Source organism: Salvia splendens, chromosome 2, assembly GCF_004379255.2.
Source record: "Salvia splendens isolate huo1 chromosome 2, SspV2, whole genome shotgun sequence".
NCBI classification, from domain to species: Eukaryota; Viridiplantae; Streptophyta; class Magnoliopsida; order Lamiales; family Lamiaceae; genus Salvia; species Salvia splendens.
The window spans coordinates 33,447,679-33,472,459 of record NC_056033.1 but is presented as its reverse complement, the minus strand read 5'-3'; the positions used below and the strand labels follow the sequence as shown (position 1 = coordinate 33,472,459).

Here is a 24,781-nt window from a genome sequence, read left to right as displayed (position 1 = left end):
ACCACAGGGAGGCGTAGGTTATTTAACGAGAATTGACAAGATTAATAAAATAAATTTACAAACTAAAGTACGAAAATGGAGAAACTCAAGAGATTGAAAACGTCGCTCCTAATATGCTCCATATGTGAATTAACTTAACGGACCAATTAACCCTAGGATTAAAGATTAATCTAATGAAAGTTGTAATAAACTCGTTCATTCTACTCACACTGAACATGTTCGTAGATGCTTGAATTTAACCTTGCTGAACACTAAGATCAAATTCGTACTCGTCGGATTATCACTCCTACAGACGCATAGTAAGCTCTAATCCAACTTCTACGTTCCAACGTACATGATTCATTTACAAAATCAATTAAACATTCCTACAGACGCATAGTAAATGTCCAACAAATATTGTAACGACATGTAAATCAACTTATCCAAGATTCATATGCTGAACACGATACAAATCTCAAACTCTTTATCTATGTTTCCACCTTTTAACCAAGTTAAAGAGACATTGGCTAAAAGACAAGATTGAATCATAAAACAGGCCGGAATTATAATTCAACGTAAAAAGCACCGTAGAAAAGATCATAGAATAATATTAATACATAGAATCCTAAAGTAATTCACATCTTTCACTAATTAGGAGCAACGGAAGAGTTTAGTTACACATCCACAACCAAACGAGAAGAACCATAGAACTCAATGTGTAGATAGTAGTAAATCTCCTCCGAGATGATGAAGATTAGATCTCCCTTCCTTCCTCTTCTCTTCTTCTTCCTCTCTTCTTTCTCTCCAATCTCTGTCCCAATCGTCCCCAGGAGTCCTCCCCCTTTCTGCTCTGATTTTTCTCGTTTTTAATCCTCAAAACTGCCGCCAGAACTGCCATTTTGCAGTTGAAACTCCAAAACGCCCGACCGGGCGAAATTAGAAGAGGGAATCGCCCGACCGGGCCAAAGGCTTCTGGATGGCTCGCGGGGAAACGCCCGACCGGGCGTTCCGAAAGATGACATCGCCTGACCGGGCGATAAATCTGGACTCCGAGTTACCTTCAAAAATGACCCGGCTGGGTGGGTTTTCAACCCCACAAATTCACCCGGCCGGGTGACTCATTTTTCGAGCTTTCTGAACTCACGACGCCATTTGCACAACCTTTTCGCCATCCGAGCTTCATTCCTACACCATAAAACATATTTTTGCAAGCATCAAACTATATAAATCATGTAAAGTTAGGGGAATAAAAATGTACAATTTGATTCACATCAGCATGTCGGCATGTGCCTTGAGGCGGCCGACTTCATCGTGAGGTACCTCCTTCGTACGTTGGGGGCGGCCACGCCGTGGCTTGGGCCGGCTTCATTAGCATCGTCATTGGCCCAACTAGTCATTGTACATCTTCATCTTCGACAATCATGTTGTGCAGGATAATACAGGCGTCCATTATATCAGCAATGCAGTCGACATGCCACAAACGCGTTGGACCCCTAATTGCCGCCCATTGAGACTGAAGCACACCAAATGCGCGCTCCACGTCCTTGCGCGCCGACTCCTGGCCTTCCGCAAAGTAGGCCTTCCTCTCATGTGATGCGCATCTGATCGTCTTCACGAAGACAAGCCACCTAGGCCTCCAACTCTTCGTTCATTTGCCATTCGTACTCCGCAGCATCCCCACCACTACCACCACTACTACCAGCGCGTTACTCATTTCACGTTGTTGCTCTTGTACAGAAATTAAGATGAAGAGAAAACTCGTTAAAATAAATGGTGCGAATGAAAATGACGTGCAAATCACGTATATATATAGTGTTTTGAAAAATTAAAAATAAAAAATTGAGCTGGCCGATCAGGAGCCTGCAATGGCGGTCAGCCGACCGGCGAGCGGATCGGCCAGCGCCCGAAAATCGGCGTCGGGTCACCGATTTTTTCGCCGAAATGGCGCTCGCTGGTTCCAATGATTCGGGGAGCGGACCGGCCAACGCCGAAAATCGGCTAGCCGATCCGCTCGCCACCACTGGAGATGCTTTAATGAGTCATGAGTGGCTTGGTAAAAATGGAAATTACTGACATAAGAAAAGTAAACGTGATTAGTTAACTTATGCTTATACATTGACAAAACTGCCCTCGGCCTGGGACAGTCAACAGCAGTCACGAGGCAGGCCATCATTGGCTGCCACTCTCTAAAATTTTAAACAGAAAACCCCAAAAAGGGGAGAAGAAACCACGCGTTAACATCACGCGCCGTCATCATCAAAATTCCAACCGCCGTTTCTCCACCGAGAGTGTGGAGATTGTGCAGCCACAAAACTGAGGCACGAACATAGTGTACAGTAGAAGACGCCACATACTGACTACTATTAATTAATTTCCGATTCACAGAGTGCAGCCGCAGAAGACGAAGAAGAAGCAGAGGAAGGAGACCAGCGCCACCGATTCCATGGCGGAGATGACAGACCAGACGACGTCGTCCACGTCGGGGAGGCGGATGCGCGCGCTGATGAAAGTGAGGCTGGCGATGCTGCTGCTCCACCTCGGCGGCGGCGTGAGGTAGGAAGTGAGGAGCCTCGGCCACCGGAAAAGCGACGTTGGCAGCGAGAAACTCACGTCCAGCAACCGCGAAACCGTCGCCTCCGTCCAACCTGACATTTCCCTCTGTGTTTTACACGCTGCGTGTGTGTGGTGTGTGTGTTTTCTGTTTTGATGAAATTGGGACGAATATTCTAGTTATTAATAATATTTGGGGATACTGTGGGGCGATCTGAACCGTTGATTTCTTCGGTCGATCCGAGGCAGATTTCCAACGTTTATGGGCACTCCAGTTTACCCCGCTCATTCTTTACGCCATCCACTACGCTGTCTCTCGTCCCTTAACCGTTCCTTAAACTACTATTTGAGGGTTACATTGTACTTTTTTACTCCATCTCTTAACTAAGGGACGAAACCTGCTACGCTCTGTCCCTTAAATTACTATTCATTCAATTTCATTTTTTTATTTTTTTTCTCCAACATATTTAATTAATAAAAACAACATTTCATTAAAATAAAATAACATTACAACTTAAAATTCAAAAAATAGAAAAAAAACATAATTAAAATCCTAAAAAAATAAAAATGACATAATTTAAAATACAATTTTATAGAGACAACCAAGAATGAGTTTGTCTCTCATTGAGAGTGGAACATAAAACATTCAAGGATGTCTCTATAAAAGAGAGACAACCAAGAATGAGTATGCCTCACATCGAAAGTTGAAAATAAAACATTCAAGGATGTCTCTATAAAACAGAGACAAGCAGGAATGAGTTTGTCCCACATCGAAAGTGGAACATAAAACATTCAAGGATGTCTCTATAAAAGAGAGACAACCAAGAATGAGTTTGTCCCACATCGAAAGTGGAACATAAAACATTCAAGGATGTCTCTATAAAAGAGAGACAACCAATAATGAGTTTGTCCCACATCGAAAGTGGAACATAAAACATTCAAGGATGTCTCTATAAAACAACCATGTCGAAAGTGGAACATAAACATTCAAGGATGTCTCTATAAAACAGAGACAACCAATAATGAGTTTGTTCCACATCGAAAGTGGAAAATAAAACATTCAAGGATGTCTCTATAAAACAGAGACAACAAAGAATGAGTTTGTCCCACATCGAAAGTGGAACATAAAACATTCAAGGATGTCTCTATAAAAGAGAGACAACCAAGAATGAGTTTCATAAATTCTCAAGAGCATAAAATATATAAGGTTTAATACAAATTTATTGTATTCATTTATTTGTAAAAATTGTTTTTAAATATAAAAAACAATTTTAATAAATAAAAAATATTTTTTTTAAAATTCATTTTTTTTAAAAAATGAATTATTGCGTCAGCGTGACGACGCCCACTCGCGGGCCGGCGAGTGGGCGTCACGCATGCCCTGGGAGCTCGCCACGTCGCCTCGGCGCGTGGCGAGACGTCGCGTCCCGCGTCGCGTGGTCGCGGGCTACGGGACGGCATGGAGACGGGCTGTGGACGGAACGCCTCGCTGCAACGCGTCCCGCGGCGGTTCCGTCCCTCCGGAACGAAACGCGGGACGGTCGCGGGACGCGTAGTGGATGCTCTTATAACACCTAATATTAAATATTAAAAAATAATAATATCTCAAAGCTTATACTAGTATTTCATTTCCAGCCATATGATTTCTGTTATTTTGGCCGTCACTTTTACTACCATGGCTAGAATAAGTAAGTTCTCTTGAATAACAATGGAAAAATTCTCAAGTCGTTTATAGGCGTACTCTAACTATTACAACCGGAGAGTAATACAAATACAAGTGAAATGGAAATTACAACAAAAATAGAAAGTAACTGTACTAACTATAAGTCGAGTCGAGGAAGGTCCTTTTTCCGCAAGATAAATTACGCCCCGGCCAGTGCTCATGGATTGACGTAGTGTCCCCAACGATAAAACGACTTCGTCCTAGTGAGTAGAAGTACCTCAAACTCACTAGGCACCGGTGACCTTTCGGAGTTTCGAGAAAATGAGGAGACGATACTCCTAAAGCGGCTATATGTGAATGAGAGAATTAGTTTAGAGAGTGAAAGGAGAGCTTCTGATGTTGATATTATGAATTTCTCCTTTAACCTCCACACATATATACAGGCTTAGGAATGATGGAGTGGTGATCATTTTGGAATTTTCTTCTAGCAAGTTGTTATCCAAAATGATATTATAGTGATCATTTTGGATCTTGCTTGTTCCAAGTAGCTTCCAAATTGATCCTTAAGACTTAAGTGATCATTTTGGATTTTACCTCTTTCAAGTTGCTTCCAATTTGATCACCAACTTGATCCTTTAAGTGATCATTTTGGACTTTACTAATTCCAAGTAGTTTCCAATTTGATCACTCCAACAATCCCCCACATTGGTTAGAGCTTCACAAGCTCAAACCAACATATTAGTCACACCTCCATCGGAGGAATGCATATGCAAGTATGCAAATACTAGCCTCAATTCTCAAGATATAATATTGCATTTGAAATGGTAGTTTGGGGCTTTGAACCTTCCATAGTCAATATGATCGGGCATATCGGCGGCCTCGTGGACGTGATGCCATAAACCATTCCTCCTTGGTGTATACCGAGACAATGTTATTGACACAATATTATTTACAAACTCATCAGTTCTCACGTTTGTGTCCTTTTCGAGCCATGGAACACCATTTTGGATTCATAAGTGATTTTACACATTTTGAAACGGCCCTCACTTCTCACTTACATAGGGGATTCTTTTTCGAGTATCCTGCTATACTCTACTTCCTAGAGATTTCCAAGAAGCATTAAAAGTAAAAGACTTAACCTCTTACCACATGCAAGTTACAACACTCAATGTTTTCTAAGGAATGGGCTAAGAGTAAAATCTTCTGAGTGTTACGACTAGATTCATATAGCTTCGTTTTTTCCCATTGAACCAAACCCATGAGATCTCCAATCGTATGGTTGGGTTACCACTATAATCATCTTTTAGATGTGGTTTTTCAACCCCATTCCTTCTAGCAGCTTAAGCATTTGATCACGACATAACCCTTTGGTTAATGGATCCGCTAAGTTATCTTTTGACTTTACATAGTCAACTGAGATAACACCACTCGTGATCAATTGCCTCACGGTATTGTGCCTTCTACGTATATGTCGAGACTTTCCGTTATACAAACTATTATGTGCTCTTCCTATAGCCGCTTGGTTATCATAGTGTATCACCACAGTGGGCATTGGCTTCTTCCAAAATGGAATGTCTTCTATGAAGTTTCTAAGCCACTCGGATTCTTCCCCTCCTTTATCTAAAACGATAAATTCAGATTCCATTATGGATCGAGCTATACGTTGACTTCCACGAGACAACACCACCCCCCACAGTGAACACATATCCACTCGTTGAAAATGAGTCTTTCGAATCAGAAATCTAATTTGCGTCACAGTATCTTTCAAGTACTTGGGGATATCTGGTGTAATGCATCCCAAAGTTGAGAGTATACTTTAAGTATCTCAAAAGCCTACGAAGAGCTTTCCAATGTTCATTATTTGGATTGCTCGTAAATCGGCTCAGCTTGTTCACTGAACATGCAAGATCAGGTTTGTGATAAACATTAAACTCCCTATGATCCTTGCATATTCTTCTTGAGCAATAGGCTCACCTGTGTGCGCGCTTAAATGCACATTTGGGTCCAATGGAGTCTTAGCTGGCTCACATTCAAATGAGCGGAACTTCTTGAGCACTTTCTCAGCGTAATGAGACCGTGTCAAAGTAATTTCCTCGTGATCTCTTACAATCTTGATTCCAAGAATCACATCAGCTAGACCCATATCTTTCATGTCGAAATTTCTTTTCAACAGATTTTTCGTCTCGTTGATAATACGACTATTACTGCCCATAATCAACATATCGTCTACATAGAGAGTAGAGACACACAATAACAAACCCATTATTTGTGTTTTTAATGTAAACACACTTATCACACTCGTTGATAGTGAATCCATTTGACAACATCACTTTGTCAAACTTCAAGTGACATTTCAATGGCGCTTGCTTTAATCCGTATAGAGACCTCACTAGTTTGTGTACCTTCCTTTCTTGGTCAGGTACAACAAACCCTTCAGGTTGCTCCATATATATCTCTTCTTCCATTTCACCGTTCAGAAATGCAGTTTTCACTCCCATTTGATGAATCTCCAGATTGTGCAATGCAACAATCGCAAGAAGCATCCGAATAGAAGTGATTCACGTAACCGGTGAATAGGTATCAAAGAAGTCATAACCTTCTTTCTGCTTAAAGCCTTTCACAACTAAGCGAGCTTTGTACTTATCAATAGTACCATCAGCTTTATACTTCCTTCTCAGGATCCACTTGCACCCTAAAGGCTTACAACCTTCTGGCAAGTCCACTAACACCCATGTGTTATTTCTCATGATCGATTCAATTTCACTATTGATCGCTTCTAGCCAGAATGGCACATCTAGGCCAGACAGAGCTTTTGCTAGTGACTTTGACTCATCATCCAACATAAAAGTAATAAAGTCGGGACCAAAGGTTGATGCACTATTTATTAGCACTAAAAATACTTACAAGTTTACAGGGTAGAACTAGTATAGCTAAAGGTCAGTACCGGGATATCAGACACATGGAATAAGATTGCAACTGACTATCATATACTAAGCGTCATATACTATTTAGAGACACGGAGTTTTTGATTTTGAATTTTATAAACTAGACAAACAAAAAAAACAGAAAGCATAAAAATAAAATAATACAAAGCAGACAAAAGAATGTAGAGTTTTAGAATCCAACTACTATAATATAGTGATGATTATTCTTATAGAACCTTTACCTTTATGTGTCTCCAGAATTATTAGGAAAGTCGCGATTCTAGAATAAGCCCTCTCTCGAGTGCACCTATTCAGTAGATTAGACTTTAACTATCAAAGTCTACTTCCAATAGATTATATTCTAACTCCTTAAGTTCCTAAGACTCAAGCCCTCACAAAGGGTCCCCTCTCTCGAGTGCAGATTAACCTATGTGTTGTACTCGTTCCTTTTACCACGTAAAACTAGATATCTCTCGATTAATCTAGTTAAACGAACATAGTTCTCAAGTTGGTCAGACAAAAGAACAATAAAAGCATAAGAACAAGAAAAATAATCACAAGCTAGGAAAAAAGGTTCAATTCAATAAATCAAAACACATGTGTAATAGTTTTCACCAAAAAAAATCTACAAAGTATGTTTAACTACTCATAGACAAGTAGTAAAATCAATAATAAAAGTACTAGACATGAAAGAAATTGATAAACCCAAGGTTGAATGTTCAATCTTCAGTCTTCTCTTGCCTGGATCTGCAGAGCTCCGCTTCGATGTAAGATGGATGAATTATGTATGGAATATGGAATGGAAGAAAGTGTAGAGAGGGAATAGGATTGGAGGCTCTAAGATAGAGATTATGAATTAGGTTTGGGTATTTATAGGCGGAGAAAGGTTTATTTTTAATGATTTTCGTGCCCTACAAGAAATAGGAGAGATTTGGCTTCACAATATGATAATTTATTTTCTTCCGTGAATTTCCGCATAAATTCCCGCCAGTTTTGACTGCACTGCGCAACGTTCGTAGAATTGTCATAACTTTCTCCACATAACTCCGATTGAGACATGCGAGATATCCACGCGAAGCTTTTTCGAAGACGAAGAGAATGGCATGTAGTAAACACTAACCGGATTTCAAAATCGCTGGCAGAATGGGCTCGAACAGAGGCTGCTGCACTTTGGCCTTTTTTCACCTTTTTCTATCTTTTTCTATCATTTATCACCAAACACGTCAAAAATACCAAATGTATAATATATGCAATTTAAGAACATAATTTGCATGATTGACATTTAAAACCAGTCAAATATAGCCCTTAAAAACATGCAAAATCCGTGTTTGTCAAAGGTCTTTGCAACTTTGGCTCTTTTGCTACATCTTGGTTCTGCATTCTCAGGACTCAACCTGGTCCTTTTCAGAGAATGAGAACTAGTTGCTTCATCCACCATTCTTTCACTAGAACGGTCCTCTTGCTTCTTACAAGGATAAATATTCTCAAAGAATATAACATTTCTTGATTCCATGGTCGTTCCTTCAGCTATGTCAGGCACAGCTGACCTATGGACCAAGAAACGATAGGCGTAGCTATTGAGTGCATATCCAATAAATATACAATCGACAGTTTTGGGGCCAATTGCACTTGTTTTGGAAGAGGCACTTCTACCTTCGCTAAACATCCCCAGGCTTTGAGGTATGAATACGATGATTTCTTTCCTTACAACAACTCGTAAGGAGTCACATCCCTACCTTTAAGTGGAATTTTATTCAGAATATAATTTGTTGTTAACACAGTGGGGTAACCCTGAATTAATCAAAAGAGCATTCATCATCTCTTTTAGTGTTCGATTTTTTCGTTCAGCAACGCCATTCGACTGGGGAGAATAAAGAGCCGTAGTTTGGTGAATTATACCACGTGCATGACATAATTCTGCAAACGGGGCTACATATTCACCACCTCTATCACTTCGAACACACTTAATTTTACAACTAAGTTGATTTTCGGCTTCATTTTTGAAATCTTTAAACGCTTCAATTGTCTCATCTTTACCTCTTAACAGATAAAGGTAACAATACCTTGTGCAATCATCAATAAATGTGATAAAATATTTTTTACCACATCTAGTTTGCACAACTTTCAAATTGCATACATATGTATGGATCAACTCTAGAGGTTTTATGCTCCGTTCTACCGAGTGAAACGACAGCTTAGTCATTTTAGCTTCAACACAAACCTCACATCTTTCATGTGAGTTGAATTTGTTGACTTTTAGTAAATCGAGATTCACTAATCTTTTTATAGCACTTAAATTTACATGTTCCAATCTACAATGCCATAAATCGGAGCACTCAAGCAAGTGAGAAGAAGATGCATCATTTTCATTACTTGATAATTTCGGAGTGCGGCGCACAACCGTTGCATTTAGTTTGAACAGTCCATTGGAAAGATAACCTTTTCTAAGGAAAGTTCCAAACTTAGTCAATACAAACTTGTCAGACATAAAAACTAACTTGAAACCATGACTAACAAGTAGGCTAACAGAAACTAGGTTCTTCCGGATGTCTCGGACATGCAACACATCCTTCAGTTTCAGCTCATGACCTGACGTCATCTTGAGCTTCACTTCTCCCAAGCCGAAAGCTTCAGATGATTTTTTGGTTGCCCATGTGAAGCTTTTTCCTTCGACTTGTTTGTATGTCGAAAACTGATTTCGATCTGAGCAGACATGTACAGTCGCTCCAGTGTCGATAAACCAAGACTTTGGGTTATCTACATAGTTTACTTCAGAGACCACGACCGCCAAGTCATCCTCATCGAAGTTCTTCTCGACCAGGTTCAAGTCTTTCTTGGCTTTCTTTATCTTGGGTTTTTGGCAGTCCTCCGCCATATGACCCGATTTGTCACAGTTATAGCAATTGCCTTCAAACTTTCGGGCAACTGCGTTCCCTTTCCCTTTATCTTTCACATTCGGGCGGGGACGTTTTGAGGATCCTCCTCGCTCTATCAGATTTTCTTTCGCGTCTTCCGAGCTCCCGGGCTTCTGATGATAACGCTCGTTGTCCTCTTCAACACGAAGTTGAACAATCAGGTCTTCAGGTTTCATCTCCTTCCGTTTGTGCTTTAGACAATTCTTAAAATCTGTCCAGCACAAAGGAAGCTTCTCAATCATTGCCGCAACAATGAACTGATCTGGTAAGACCATCCCTTCAGCGTGGACATCATGAATTATGATTTGCAGCTCTTCTGCTTGTGCCACCAATGGACGAGAGTCCACCATCTTGTAGTCCAAAAATTTCACAACTACCTATTTTTTGTACCGGCTTCCTCGACGCGGTACTTCTTGTCAAGAGCCTCCCACAATTCTTTTGAGGTCTTAGTCCCTGCGAAGATAGAGTAAAGACTATCCTCTAAGCAGTTCAGGACGTAATTCTTGCATAAGAAATCGCCTTGATGCCAAACACCGTAGGCATTCCGGACATGGAAGTTTGTCTCTTCCTCAGATACGACAGGTGCATCTTCCGTGAGGAAGTTGAAAACACCTAACGGAGTTAGGTAGAACAACATCTTTTGTTGCCAACGTTTAAATTTAGAGCCCTTAAATTTCTCGGGCTTATCGGCCTGAGGCATCACCCTCGAGGTCGAAACAGGTGTCGGCGCCGATGTTTTAGCAGCAGCAAAAGTAGATCCATTTTGTTGGTGTTTGTTTCCTCCAGCTCCATGGTTTTCGTTCATTGTAGCTTCGATCGACATCACCTAGTTTACAACTAATTTGTCTTGCGACTGTTGGATAAAATTGGGAAAATTCCCGAGCCTTTACAGGCAATACTCTAACTATTACAACCGAAGAGCAATACAAATACAAGTGAAATGGAAATTACAACAAAAATAGAAAATAATTGTACTAACTATAAGTAGAGTCAAGGAAAGCCATCTTTCCGCAAGACAAATTACGCCCCGGCTAGTGCTCACGGATTGGCGTAGTGTCCCCAAAAATAAAATGACTTCGTCCTAATGAGTAGAAACACCTCAAACTCACTAGGCACCGGCGAACTTTCGGAGTTTCGAGAAAATGAGGAGACGATGCTTCTAAAGTGGCTATATGTGAATGAGAGAATTAGTTTATAGAGTGAAAGGAGAGCTTGTGATGTTGATGTTATGAATTTCTCCTTCAACCTCCACACATATATATAGGCTTAGGAAACGATGGAGTGGTGATTATTTTGGAATTTTCTTCTAACAAGTTGTTATCCAAAATGATATTATAGTGATCATTTTGGATTTTGCTTGTTCCAAGTAGCTTCCAAATTGATTCTTAAGACTTATGTGATCATTTTGGATTTTACCTCTTTCAAGTAGCTTCCAATTTGATCACCAACTTGATCCTTTAAGTGATCATTTTGGACTTTACTTATTCAAAGTAGTTTCCAATTTGATCACTCCAACAAGTCCTACTTGTATTATTATTATTATTATTATTATTATTATTATTATTATTATTATTATTATTATTATTATTATTATTATTATGTTCCAACAAGTCCTACTTGTATTATTGTTATGTTGTAAATGTTATACTAGTATTCCTTTAATTTGTGTTTTCCTATTGTGGATTTTAGAAGGAGAATACTTAATGCTCCCTCCCATCTTCTGACAAACTTTGTGTGATCCAAGTTTGTTACATTATGAGTTTGTCAGTAAAATTTATTATACATTACTACCCGATTTAAATGTCAATCAAATCTCAACAACCATTTCAAAATTTCAATTTCAACCACCCTATCATAGAGGAACTTGTTTTTAGTCGGTAGATATATGTACACGTACGTCATGACGTCAACTTCATCCGACAATTTTTAGCCAAGTGAAAAAATGTTTTAAAGCATTTTTTTAATTGTAATTTATTACTATGAGTTTATATGTGTTTCTTTCCGGAAAAAATAGTCTTAATTTTACAATTGTATAGTACAGCTTATAAACATCCATAGACATTCATAAGTATATTTCCAAATTAAAAAAGTAGTCCTATATTTAAAAGTCATGCATTAGAAATGTGAATCATTGGCATGATTGACGTTTTCTTTCCAAAGTGGGTGGAGTTTCAAATGCTTTCACCTCGAGCCGTTCCCGCTTCATTTGGAATGATTTTTTGCAAAATTATTTATGAGTATGATACAAGTACTATTTTATTTATGGAAGTTTATTCCCTACACAGTTGAACTAACCTAATCTAATTTATTGTCGTACATGTTTAGTTCACACTAAAAACACCATATGAAAGCACAGTATAGTATTAGTAAAGCCTTCCAAATAGATAAAGATGAATAACTGAATCATTCTCGCTCTTAACTTTGTCTTATGCATTTTCTCTTTGCCAAAAAGAAATGTAATGCTTTCGTATCTCTAACTATTTTTTAATTTTAATGGGAAAGTTATAGTGCTTGGCGTTTACTGATTTCCTAAAATTCCTACGCTTTAAATGCATTTTTCAAATTTTTATGGATTATTTCACTTTTGGAAATTTTATGATAGAGAAGACAGACAACTTCTGTTGAATGAGAATTGACAATTGACAAAATCGCTCTACCCCATAATTTTTGGGCATATGTCCAACTCGATAGAAATGACAAGTACCCAATAAACCTTTTAAGAACAACAAATCTATGTGACTAAATTTTCTATAATAAAAAATTAATTTAATTAAAAAAAATGTTTATTTATACATTTAATTAAAATATATGGATGCATATATAGTATATGGAAAGTGCATAATATTGTGGTCATATATTTATGATTTGTGTATAATTTTTTTTACTTTTTTAGAACCATAAAAGTAATTAGTGCATACTTTAATTCAAATTTTAAAAACAATAGAAAGGAAATTCAAATATAAAAATAAAAATTGAGGTTAAAGGTTAATAAGTCTTTTTAACTTGTCCACTTACTATATTTATTATTTTAATATATAATTAATACATCAAATTATTAATATAACCTTATTTTGGTTGTACAAAATTTGATTGTTTATCATCACTCTTTTAAGAAAGACTTCGTTAAATATAAACCTTTTTACTAATGATAGTAAAAAATTCTAATTTCTTAAGTCAACAACAATTTATATCAACAACGTATTTCAAAAAATATCCTCAAATTTCATTAAATATCACAATTCTCACCGTTTTTATAAAATGTTCAGCTATATATAAATTTAATCTCAACACATAAAACGATAACAAAAAAAAGAAAGAAGGGTCAATGGTTTTTTATGTATCCAACTCTTATTTTTCCTTAAAAGTTAAGAACACCTTCTGTAATATGCTATAATTTTGAAACACAAAAAACATGAATTTACTTTTGCTAAAATATGGTAGCTTTATGTGAAATGAATTAGTTTTACTTATTAACCCTTTCTTTTTTAAAGAAAAGCAAATTTCAGAAAATATTATTAATTGTGGAGCTTACAATTTGGTTGTTGTTATATAATGTTAGGACGGTTGCAATAAATAAAATTAGGGGAGTCGGAGTCGGCCCACATTATTTGGGTTAATGAATCAAATAATTTTGAAAGTAATAGTAGCAATAAATACAAGTGGTTGAGACATCCCACGTTATTTAGTTTGATGATAACAGCAATAGGAGCAGGGACATTTTTGTGTAGATTTTACTGCAATGAGCTTGGGTTCAAATCCCACTGTTATCATGTAGTTGCTTTCATGCACAAGTGTGAGACCTTGGGAGATGGGCTTCTGGCAGCTAGTGAGTTAAGGCCTCCCCCTTAACGGGCTACTGTGTACCCTGATTGAACTCCCTCACATGATGTCGGGCCGGAGTGTGGGGGCCGCCAAGGCGACGAATCGCTTTTTTTGCTGCAACGATAACAACAATAGGAGCAGGGACATTTTCGTCCAATCAGTAAGAAATTGTGTTGAGGGTGGGCTCAATTAATTGATGGATGGATGCCACGTTCTTCACATGCCCATTCCTTTCACGGAATACTGTTTTGATTTGTGAATTATTCCTGAATATCTATTCCCTCCATCTTATAATTTTTTTTTTTTACGTGCATTTGAAACAATACAAAAATTAATACACAATTAATAAAATAAAAGAGAAGTACAAAAGATAGTTAAAATAGTAGTAGCATTTGAAATAATATAAAAATTAATACACAATTAATAAAGTAAAAGAGAAAAACAAAAGATATTTAAAATAGTAGTAATAATGAATTGAAGATAACTTCCCATATACAAAATGCTCATATTTTTATGAAGTACACATATTTTAGTGGGATGGAAGGAATATGTCTTTTAAGAAGAAAAAAATAGTAACCGAAATGGTTGAAATGGAATTCTGAGGTGTATGTGTGTCCATTGCAAATAGGTGACACCATTCCTTTCTACTTCTCTTCCTATCACTTGATAGTAACATTAAATGTTGGGAAAGTGCTTATATATTAGTATCATACAACAATTTTACCCCATTCTTATATCAATGCTATCAGAAAAATACAAAACAACGAAGCTTGGCAATATCCCTCGAGACTTGATATGACTACACCTAAATGTAAAAAGGACTACAAAGCAAGCTTACACTTCCAACAATCCAAAATAAGATTTGTGAGACCAAAAACTATGACAGACGAAAACAAGAACAGAAACAGACACAGACAGTTTGAAACTCGAAAAACATGAGCAAACTTGAAATCAGGAGGCACTTGATAAAACCTTTTCAACCAAAGTTGAAGCCCCCGGGAGGAACATTTGGCTTGCCATTGGCGAAGCTGAAGCCTCCATCTCCCAGATTTGCATCCGCACCATCTGCCAGATTTTGATCATCATCTTCCTCGACCCAGTACTTCTCTAGTATCTTCACAGCCTTTTCGTATATTTCATTATTGTCATGGCTCTGGAGATTCTCTATTTTGTCCAGTCCTTCACAATCATCAATCATTTGTGCATATATATTGATTCCACCATTTTGGCCGTTTTCTTTATCAGCCTCACCTATCTTCAAAATGTTCTCGAGTCCCTCCAGGCATACAGTAACAATCCTTGCGTCAGGACAGATTAAGAGATCACACAGTGGCTTAATACAACCTTGAGTCACTAAGAATCTGCAATTTGACATAACATACAGTCAGTCGGCATTGTGGAGGTCCACAATCATAAAAACGGAAAAAGAGATACAAGGACAGTAGTCTTTGCCGATCCCTGCCAGCAAAAGCAAAAGTGAACGGATAAAACCAGTGAGAGATCATTTTACTAAATCATACTAGTAATTAATTGGAGTCACACCATTTTGAATGCCCAAATATCAGCTTCCAGTGAGAGATTACATTATGCTACTATTAATTTGACGGATTGTGGATTTGGATTTTGTTAGCAGACATACATAAAGACATAATACCTGACCTTATTACCAAAACAATTATTGGTCACAAATATCAAGATCAACAATTTTCTGAAAATTGCCTTATACTGCTAAATGCTTAGGCTGCAGTCAGATGGCATGCTATAAATTCTTTCTCTAACCTATACTAGATACATTTAGATTAGATCTCTCTCAAACATTTTCCAAGAAACCCCTAATTTTCCAGTGCAAGAGCCAACCCAGATCCTTAGATGGAGAGAAACAATGGTGATGTATCCTACAAAGAACATTAAATGCATTTTCTTATTCTTTGAAATTTATATGCAATTGTTCTATGGCACACTGATTTAGTGCTCATGTACTATCTTCACAAATATCAAATAAGGTTATTTTAGTAACAAAAAGTTTCAAGACAGTTCAAATTAAGAAATTTGACTACATTCTGGTACATCCAGAAAAGGTAAAGAGGACTAATTCCATGGAAATGAGGGAGTAAATGTGAAAAGAGGAGGAGAATATATATGAGGGTAGAGGGACTACTGACCGTGTCCTTCCAAATACTATGGAGCAGCGACCTATTCCTTTTAATTTCAATTTATTGAGTACTTTTGAGCTTATCTCTAATGAGGCATTAAGATCAGCTGAATATATATAAGTATAATACCCCCGCATTTATAACCAAATAAACCTGACATACCTAATCTGCTCCGGTGATCCACCAGAGGTTGCATTCGAGATGGCCCATGCAGCCTCTTTCTTTATTTCAAACTCGGCGTGTTGAAGAAGTTGCACCAATGGCAGAATGATGCCCGTCTCAATGACAGCCTGTTCCAGAATAATTAAACAGAGACGCAGATAGGAAACCAATCACAAGACACCAAAGCAATATAGATAGATTAAAAAGTATAAAAAATGCTTTGAAAATCCTTCTCTATTACTTCTGAAGAAAATTCAAAAAAAATCAGTCCGTATTCATAGAGATCATAAAGAACTTGCCTCTTCATTCATATAATTGCATTCAGTTAAACTCACATTAAGTTCGTAAACATCTACCCTTTTCCCTCCCTTTTTAAGATTAATTTATAGTCATCTTGTCCTCAACATTTATCAAAACTAAATCATAGCATTGCTTCCACCCATTATCCTACACATCAACTTGTCTTTGGCCAATATGGCTGGCAAGTATAAATTACTTGAATTGTTAATTGACCTAACCAAAAAAGAATATGCGTACTTGTTTCCACTATTTCTCCAGTATTGCCATATAGAATGTCTTACATTATCATCTCAACTATCAATTAACCAGGTTAAAGAAGACATTATGATTTTCAGTCCATACATTTGCATGAACAATAGCCATCTAACATAGATTCCCTTCTAGCAATATAAAGAATCAGCAACCACCGAAAAGCACAACAAACTGAAAAAGTCAATTAATATCCACTCATTTGTATTTGATAAGTAGATGCAGTAGGTTCCCAAGTTCATCATGGATTACACGAAGTGGTTTTCATAAAATGGATTTTCTTTATGCAGTTATAAAATAGGAATTCACTTGCAGGAAACAGAGAAGGGGTGTCAATTGGGGGAGGGGGTACCTGAATTTGAGCTCTATTACCAGCAGTGATATTAGAGATCGTCCAACAAGCTTCCTTTTTAATGCTTTTCTTATGGTTTTGAGTAAGCAGCTGTTGGAGGCAAGGGAGTACTTGATTGTCTATCACAAACTGCCAAATATATGAACTTAGTAAACATTCAGAGAATATGAAGTTGAAGTCAAGCAACCCAAAAATGAGTACTATCTTTAAAGGGTAAATTCTAACAAATCTTATATTAATTGTCTAACAAATACTACACAGAACACATCAAGTCATATTTATGAATAGAACTATTAAAACTAAACAAGATCTGAATGAAGATGCTTCCACAAGTACACTAGACAAAAAAAGAGATGGCAGGCATATAATCAATTGAGATCTTAATACAGGCACCTATTCCAGCTAATTAGTAAATCCTTCCTACTATGGGTGTCTGCAATGAGATAAATCAGTAGAGGTATAGCAACACCAAAATTCTTATATATAGGGTCGCGTTAAACTGCATTCAACCCTTATAATTTAACTAAGACTGATTCTTGACCATTGGTTGTACGATAATAAGCATGACAGAATCTGTATTTCAAAACAAATACATATTCATGCAAAATGGTATAATTGGAACAGGGAAAATAACCTCTCATGAATCCCGTAAAATCATAGTAAAATCAGTATATATTACAAACTCAAACCGTATATATTACAAACTCAATCAGTATTTTTTACAAACTCAATCAGTATAGCATTTTCTCAATATAAACATATGAAATTAGAATTCCATTAGAATCCTCATAAAATTACTTTTAATTTGATATATTGCTTGTGAAGATTAATGAATCTAGAGAGTTGTGAAAAATTTAACGTTTTGAGATATTTAGGATAGGAAAATTGGTTTCCATAACTAATTTAGTCATGATATACATTCACACCATAAAATTTGCTGTAAAAATGACATAATTTAAAACAAAAACAAGGTGATATATCATCCATAATCATAATGGAAGTATATCCAATAATCTGAACCATTAGCATTCATGGGTTAAAATTTGGGGGGGGGGGGGGCAATTTTCATTGTAACTGGAAGATCTTACTACTACTGGAAGCGTGTTCCTCTCAAATTTCTAATTTCTAAAAGGGGAGTTAAAAGGTATCAAGTTATGAAGAAAATGGTAAGCAGAAAGAGGAAACGTATGGAGTAGCCAGATACCTGTGTCTGAGCATCATCACCAGTGACAATATTCCCCACAGTCCGAAGAGCAGGTACTAGAACAGTGGCTGATGGATGGCTTCATGAGAAACAAATTGGTGTTAGCAACATACGATTGACAACTAGATTTTAGTACTTCTGAACAAATGCAATGAATAAAATTCCACAAATTGAAAGAAATACTTATGAGAATAATATATTTTATATATTTAAAGAAAAATAAAATCAGAGCATGAAAATGAACATACAGTAGGAGCTCTACAAGCCTTTGACAGACACCTGCCTCAATCACAGCTTGAATTTTGTCATTTGTTCCATCAGACAGATAGGAAAGAGCCCAGCAAGCATCAGTCAGAACCTCCTCATCATTCAAATGAATAAGTTGTCGTAGAACGGGCAATGCAGGCCTTACCTGAAAAGTGAAGAAATACCATGCTAAATTAGAAGGGTAATTCAGAACATATCTATGGATGCGCAATTTCCAGTATGTTTCCGCAACACCCCAATACTAAAATTACCAAGAAACTAGATCTTATATTCTACCAACCTGCTCAAATGGAGTAGGTGGCTTCCCACGACAGAAATTTGACAGTGTCCATGTAGCATTTCTTAGCATAGATAGCTTTGAGTTATCATTTAACTGAGCTAGCAGTGGCATAAGAGCACCATGCCCAAGAACAAGATCCCTACAGTTTGGAGAATCACCAGCAACATTTCCAAGTGCCCAAACTGCCTGCAGAAAAAGAGAAGTAAGTCAAGATGCATTAGCACTCATTTGGAAACTTATAATACATAATGACTATTTTCATTTAGCAACCTAGACAAATGGGTCGAGAAGTAACAAAAATATGAGAAAAACTCTTCAGATACCTGCTCACGAACATCATCACTGGCAGAACTGAGGAGTTCTACAAACTTAGGAACAGCACCATGATCAATAACAACTCGTGTGTGTTCGGATGTCCCAGAAGCAACATTTGTCAAAGCCCATGCAGCTTCAAACTTATTAAAAAAAGAAAAACTTAAATGATTATTTTTTGTCGAGATTATGAAAGAATTATCCTAATGGAGAACTTACTTGCAGCTGAGGCAGATCTAGCCTCGAAAGGAACTCAACAAATCTTGGGATAACTCCAGCTTTAATCACCTCATCAATAGGTGGGCTTCGCTCTGCAAAGTTGAGAAGTCACAAAATATATTATGCAAATATAATCCAGAAAAGAAAGGAAATCTAGGTTTTTATAGATAGTACCAATTGATAAAAGCTTTCTGAACTGAGTAGTTGCCTCCAGTTGAGCATTTGTATCATTTGACCACACTCCTTCCACCATTGAAGGTATACTTTCTAACTGCAAGAGGAATTCACTGTGAGCATCATCATAAAATAGATTGCATCAAGTGCTGGTAACTTCATCATTTGAATCAAGTAACTGTAGCTGCCCCCAATGTAGAGCCAGTTTTTAAAGTTATGAAAAATCCAACAATAATTTTATAGCATAAGAGGTCGAGATATGCATGGCCATCCTCAAGTCACATCTCAAATACTTGGACCTATAAACTGTACTAAAAAGGTCATTTAGCATTAAAAGGTGCAATCGTCACAATTAACTAAAAAACAATCATCCATTGGTTAATTTCACCATTTTAATTGATCAAATTAGGGTTAATCCAAAGCACATCGAGAAGATAATATAATTACACCATCTTTCAGCACCAATCCTCAATTCCTCGGTGATTATTTTATGACAATACAAAATCAAAATCACTCGAGAAAAGCCTTCATTCTCCTGCATTATCTAGATAGCCCCAATAAGATACCAAGCAGATGCAATCTGCCTACTACCAACCCACAGATCCTCGAAAACTATCAGATCATTACTTTTTCAGTAACCCAAACCACACACGGACCCTCAATTTCAAATCAGCAGTCATAAGAATAACAGATCACCATGCATTATAGCAATTTACAGCCAATAGGCACCAAATTTGTAAAAGAAATGAGGAAGGAAAAAACGGATACAAACTTTTCTCTCGACGGCGGCAGGGGATTGTGACGGATCGGGAGAAAAGAGGGGCGTCTGCTGGGGAAAGGTTCCATTGAGAAGACCCTCGCGGCGCTTCTTGAGAAGGTTATCCTCCCGCTTACTCTTCCTGATCTCGACCAAATTGTCCTCCCTCCGCCGCCGCGCCTCGTCGGCGTCGACGCCTGTCTTGTACCCTTTCTTCCGCACCTCCGCCCTGCTGCCCGGCCGCAGCGACATGGCTGAGCTCCGATTTCTCTAGTCCAGTTGTGGCGCACCTTGTGCAGTAAAGATGAATTGGGCGAGAGAGAAACAGAGGAATGTAGTAAAAGCAATAAATTTGAAGAAGAGTAAGGAAAGGGGTTGAGATGAGCAGAACAGAAAACGCGCAAACTCTCAATCCGACCCAATTAGAGCGCAGCGGCCGGACGTCGAACCGGCGTGCCGGATGTCTGCGCGGGACGTCCATTATTAGGCGTGGGAGGGACGGATGCGGACGTCCGCTGCGGACATCGCAGATCCGCGGCTTTCCGACGACGTCCGTCGTGACGTTCATCATTGCGGATTCTCGGCGGACGTCCCGATTTTTAATTTAAAAAAACTTTATATATACGGCTAGTTGAACTTCATTTCATTCGCACCACTTGTTTTAACGAGTTTCTCTCTCTACGTTTCTTTTATATATCCAAAATGGCTAGTGGTAGTGGTGCGGGCGGTAGTGGTGGAGGTGTTGAAGCCGTACGCCGACGAATTAAAGAACAGTTGCTGGCCGTTACGTCCAGGGAGATAAATCGCGCGATACAAGCGGCCTTGCAGCAGCAGTAGCCGGCGGTACCTTGACCCATCCATCGTCGAACTATAGTACCACGGGACCACATCGCTACACAACGTCGGTTGTATGAGGGCTACTTCGCTCCGGAGTCGCGGTTTGGGGAGAATATGTTCCGGCGACGTTTTAGGATGCATCGTCCGCTATTTCTGCGTATCGTGGGCGCTTTAGAGCGTCGAGACGAGTATTTCAGGATGAGAGAGGATGCATTTGGTAAACCCCGGCCACACGCCGATACAGAAGTGCACTGCCGCAATCAGGCAGCTGGCATACGGAGGTGCGGCTGACATGTTCGATGAGTACCTCCACATCGACGAGACGACTGCCTACGAATGTCCAAGTATTATTGTGAGGGCGTTAGGGAGATATTCGGGGATAGGTATCTTCGGAAGCCTACCCCCTAATATTGCCATGCTCTAATGGATATGTACGGGAGTCGGCACGGGTTTTCGGGAATGTTGGGCAGCATAGATTGTATGCATTGGGAGTGGAAGAACTGCCCCGCTGCCTGGAAAGGGGTGTTCACTACCGGTTTCAAGGGCAAGAACCTCACGATGATCCTTGAAGCGGTAGCTGACTACCGGCTGTGGATTTGGCATGCGTATTTTGAAGTAGCCGGGTCGAACAACGACATCAACGTCCTCCAGTCGTCGCCCCTTTTCAACAACCAGTGCATGGGCATTGGTCCGGCCGTCAGTTTCATCGCCAACGACAACCAGCACAATATGAGCTATTATTTGGCGGATGGGATATACCCTATGTGGCCAGTCTTTGTGAAAACGATCAGATGCGCAACAGATGAAAAGAAAATCTATTTTGCGGGTCGTCAGGAGGCAGTGCGCAAGGATGTGGAGCGGGCATTTGGTGTGCTCCAGGCTCGATGGGCGGCAGTGAAGGGTCCATCCTGGCTGTGGTATATTGACAGCTTCGCTGATATCATGTACGCATGCATTATTATGCACAACATGATTATCGAAGATGAAGGTCCAGCACTGACTGATTGGGTCAATGATGATGTTGATGTTGCCGGTCCAAGGCACGGCGTAGCCACCGCCAATGTACGTATGGGGATACCCCATGAAGAGGTCGATCAAGTCCGTGCATTTGCCGACATGCGCCAATGACAAGCTCATATTCGACTCCAGAACGATATAATTGAAGAGCTATGGACGCGGAGGGGTCGTCGTTGATATTTATAATGTATTTGTTTAGACTTTTTTTTTGTTGAAATGTACTTTTTTATTTTTTTTATTTAATGAATTTATCATTGCACTTTCTCCGTCCGTATTCGTGTCGAAATTTTAATTCCGTAAATTGTTTAATTCCATAAATTGTTTAATTTGGTAAATTTGTGCATTTTTATTATTGTGGATGTCCGTCACGGAAGTCCTAGGGGATGTCCGTCATTGTGCAGTGGGATGCCCTTATGACGTGACAGTGCAGTGGGATGTTCTTATGACATGTGTTTTTGAGAAGTCCGTCGGGACATCCGTCCAGTGATGCTCTTATCCTAATTCTAACCCAGTTCGAAAGTAGCATCATTAATAAGGCTCATTAATAGGTTAAATATTTAGGCAAATGGTCGGAAAAAACAAACATTCTGATAATTACCAGTCAGGGTAATTAATTAGGGATACAAACATTTTTCGCAATCGTCCAAAGGACAAAAATAATAGTGTAAACGAATCTATATACAGCCCTAATATGATTGGCCATGATAAGATATTTTAAGTAATTTACATAAGAAGCATATATTAATATGGCTATTTAATATTCATGTTTCTTTACAAAATAACCCATTGATAATAAAATTAAGGGATAACTACCTTAAAAGTCTCAAACTTTGCCCAAATTCCGGTTTTTCCCATGACCTTTAAAATTGGCGTATAAAGTCACCAACTTTGCATTTAGTTGCCCATATCCCATGATGGTTTTTCCAGTCAACGAGTGAGCTGATGAGTCGTTTTTAATTGACGTGGCCGACTCGTGGCGGCTGACATGTCAACAATTATTGACTGTGTAATAAAATAAAAAAAATTAAAAAATAAAAATTAAAAATCAAAATAACCCTAATTCACCCCCAATTCATCCCCAAATTGACGAGCGACCTAAATAACCTAAATTGATGAGCGACGTTGAGGCGAAGGCGACGGCGAGTAAGACGACGACGAGTCCATAGGCTTACCTGCAACGGCGACGGACGGGCGACGAGTTGTGCGTAATGTTTCCTCAACATGGAGATGTGGTCGGGTTTCTTCCCAGAGCCGAATCCGAATCCGTAAGTATATCTTTGCCATTTTTACTGCAAAAGCGTTGGTTGGTCCCCAATTTGCATCAATTTAGTTTACATTATCTTGAACATGCTTTGGTTCTGTTTTTTTATTTTTTCAGCAAGCCTTTTCTGCTTACCATGGGGGAATTTTCATTCCAGATGGGAAGATTTGCGAGAAATACATAGGTGGGGAAATGTGGGAAGGCGGTGGGTTTAATCCAGATAGATTTGGTTACTTCGACTTAGTGGATGAACTGAACAAACTAAGGTTAGATAGATGTGATAGACTTAGATTCAAGAGAAAGTGGGGAATGGAGTTTATTAACATCAAAGGTGATGCAGAGGTGATGTTAAAGCTGAAGTTTCTAACCACGGTTAAGGAGCAAGTATGTGATGTGTATGTTGTTGGTGGGAAGAAGGGTGGCCTAGAGCACATTGATGAAGATCAATCCGTGGGTGGGGGGAGGACACTATGGGTGATGAAGCTGTCAGGCATTGAGTGGTTGAGTTTGAGTCAGTGAAAATGAGTAATGTTGAGTCTGTGAATAAGAGTAAGTGTACCACAAGGAGTAGAAATTAAACAACTTCAAAGGCTGGCAAATTAAAGTCAGTTTCTACCCAAGATATTGTGGAGAAGAGTGTTGAAAGCAGGGTAAAGAAGAGTTTGTTCCAGTCTTCACAGAAGTCAGTGGTTGAAAGTGTGGGTAAGAGTGGGGGAGCTAGGAATTCTGCAGCTAAAGAGGTTGGTAAAAGTGTGGGTGAGGATGTGGGAGCTAGGGATTATGCAGCTAAGGATGTGGGTAAGAGTGTTGTTGAGGCTGAGGCAGATAGGAATTCTGATGCTGAGGTTTTGGGTGAGGAGGTGGGAGGTAGGATTAATGATGCTGAGGATTTGGGTGATGATGTGGGAGCTGTAAATGTATCTGTGGGAATGAGAGATATAACTAATGAGAGTGTGGGGGATAAGGCTGATCAAAGTATGGGAGTGGGTATGGGATATGATAGTGAGGATCGTGGGAGTTATATACCATCTTCTGAAGATGAGGAAACTGATGATGATATGGATGCTGATGAGTTGGTGTCTGAGGATGAGGAATACACACAGGGAAGGAAGAAAGCAAAAGACAATAAGGAGAAATAGTTTGTTGTTACTGATGACATCTTCTATGGCTTAGTCAGTGGAGGGAAGAAAAGTGACTATGTGTCTGAGGATGAGAATTCTGAAGAAGGTGATATATACTCTAGCTCAACTGATTCTCAGGATGAATGGTGAAGAAGGTTGGAAATGCATGCTAAAGTGATGTATTATCTATGGTGTGATCATAAGAATTTGAAATTGTGTATTGGAATGGGATTTATTGATGGTTTTCAAGCAAGAGATGCTCT

The 24,781-nt window shown here is 38.7% G+C and overlaps 1 protein-coding gene and 1 long non-coding RNA gene across 3 annotated transcripts; both read right to left on the bottom strand.

Moving 5' to 3' along the window:
- Nucleotides 1–567: 567 nt before the first annotated feature.
- On the bottom strand, nucleotides 568–1,361 carry LOC121768397. 2 transcript variants are annotated; one of them, XR_006043365.1, is made up of 2 exons: nucleotides 1,300–1,361; nucleotides 568–1,164 (listed from the first exon to the last, which is right to left on the bottom strand). It is a non-coding gene; the product is annotated as an uncharacterized LOC121768397 (long non-coding RNA). The 2 variants fall into 2 exon arrangements; XR_006043364.1 differs by lacking the exon at nucleotides 1,300–1,361 and adding an exon at nucleotides 1,238–1,296.
- Nucleotides 1,362–14,563: 13,202 nt separating this feature from the next.
- Nucleotides 14,564–20,686, bottom strand: LOC121792304 (importin subunit alpha-4-like). The gene is made up of 10 exons (XM_042190193.1): nucleotides 20,298–20,686; nucleotides 19,526–19,622; nucleotides 19,352–19,443; nucleotides 19,144–19,275; nucleotides 18,821–19,006; nucleotides 18,522–18,685; nucleotides 18,274–18,352; nucleotides 17,070–17,198; nucleotides 16,169–16,296; nucleotides 14,564–15,214 (listed from the first exon to the last, which is right to left on the bottom strand). The coding sequence occupies exons 1-10, from the start codon at nucleotides 20,532–20,534 to the stop codon at nucleotides 14,830–14,832; spliced, it is 1,629 nt and encodes a 542-aa protein (XP_042046127.1). The 5' UTR covers nucleotides 20,535–20,686; the 3' UTR covers nucleotides 14,564–14,829.
- Between the last annotated feature and the right edge of the window lie 4,095 nt (nucleotides 20,687–24,781).

Coding starts and splice junctions, on each gene's coding strand:
- LOC121792304 (XM_042190193.1), bottom strand. CDS start 20,534: ATGTCGCTGCGGCCGGGCAGCAGGGCGGAGGTGCGGAAGAAAGGGTAC. Junction 19,623..20,297: donor CTGCCGCCGTCGAGAGAAAA/GTTTGTATCCGT, acceptor TTCCTCTTGCAG/TTAGAAAGTATACCTTCAAT. Junction 18,353..18,521: donor AGGCTTGTAGAGCTCCTACT/GTATGTTCATTT, acceptor TTTCTCATGAAG/CCATCCATCAGCCACTGTTC.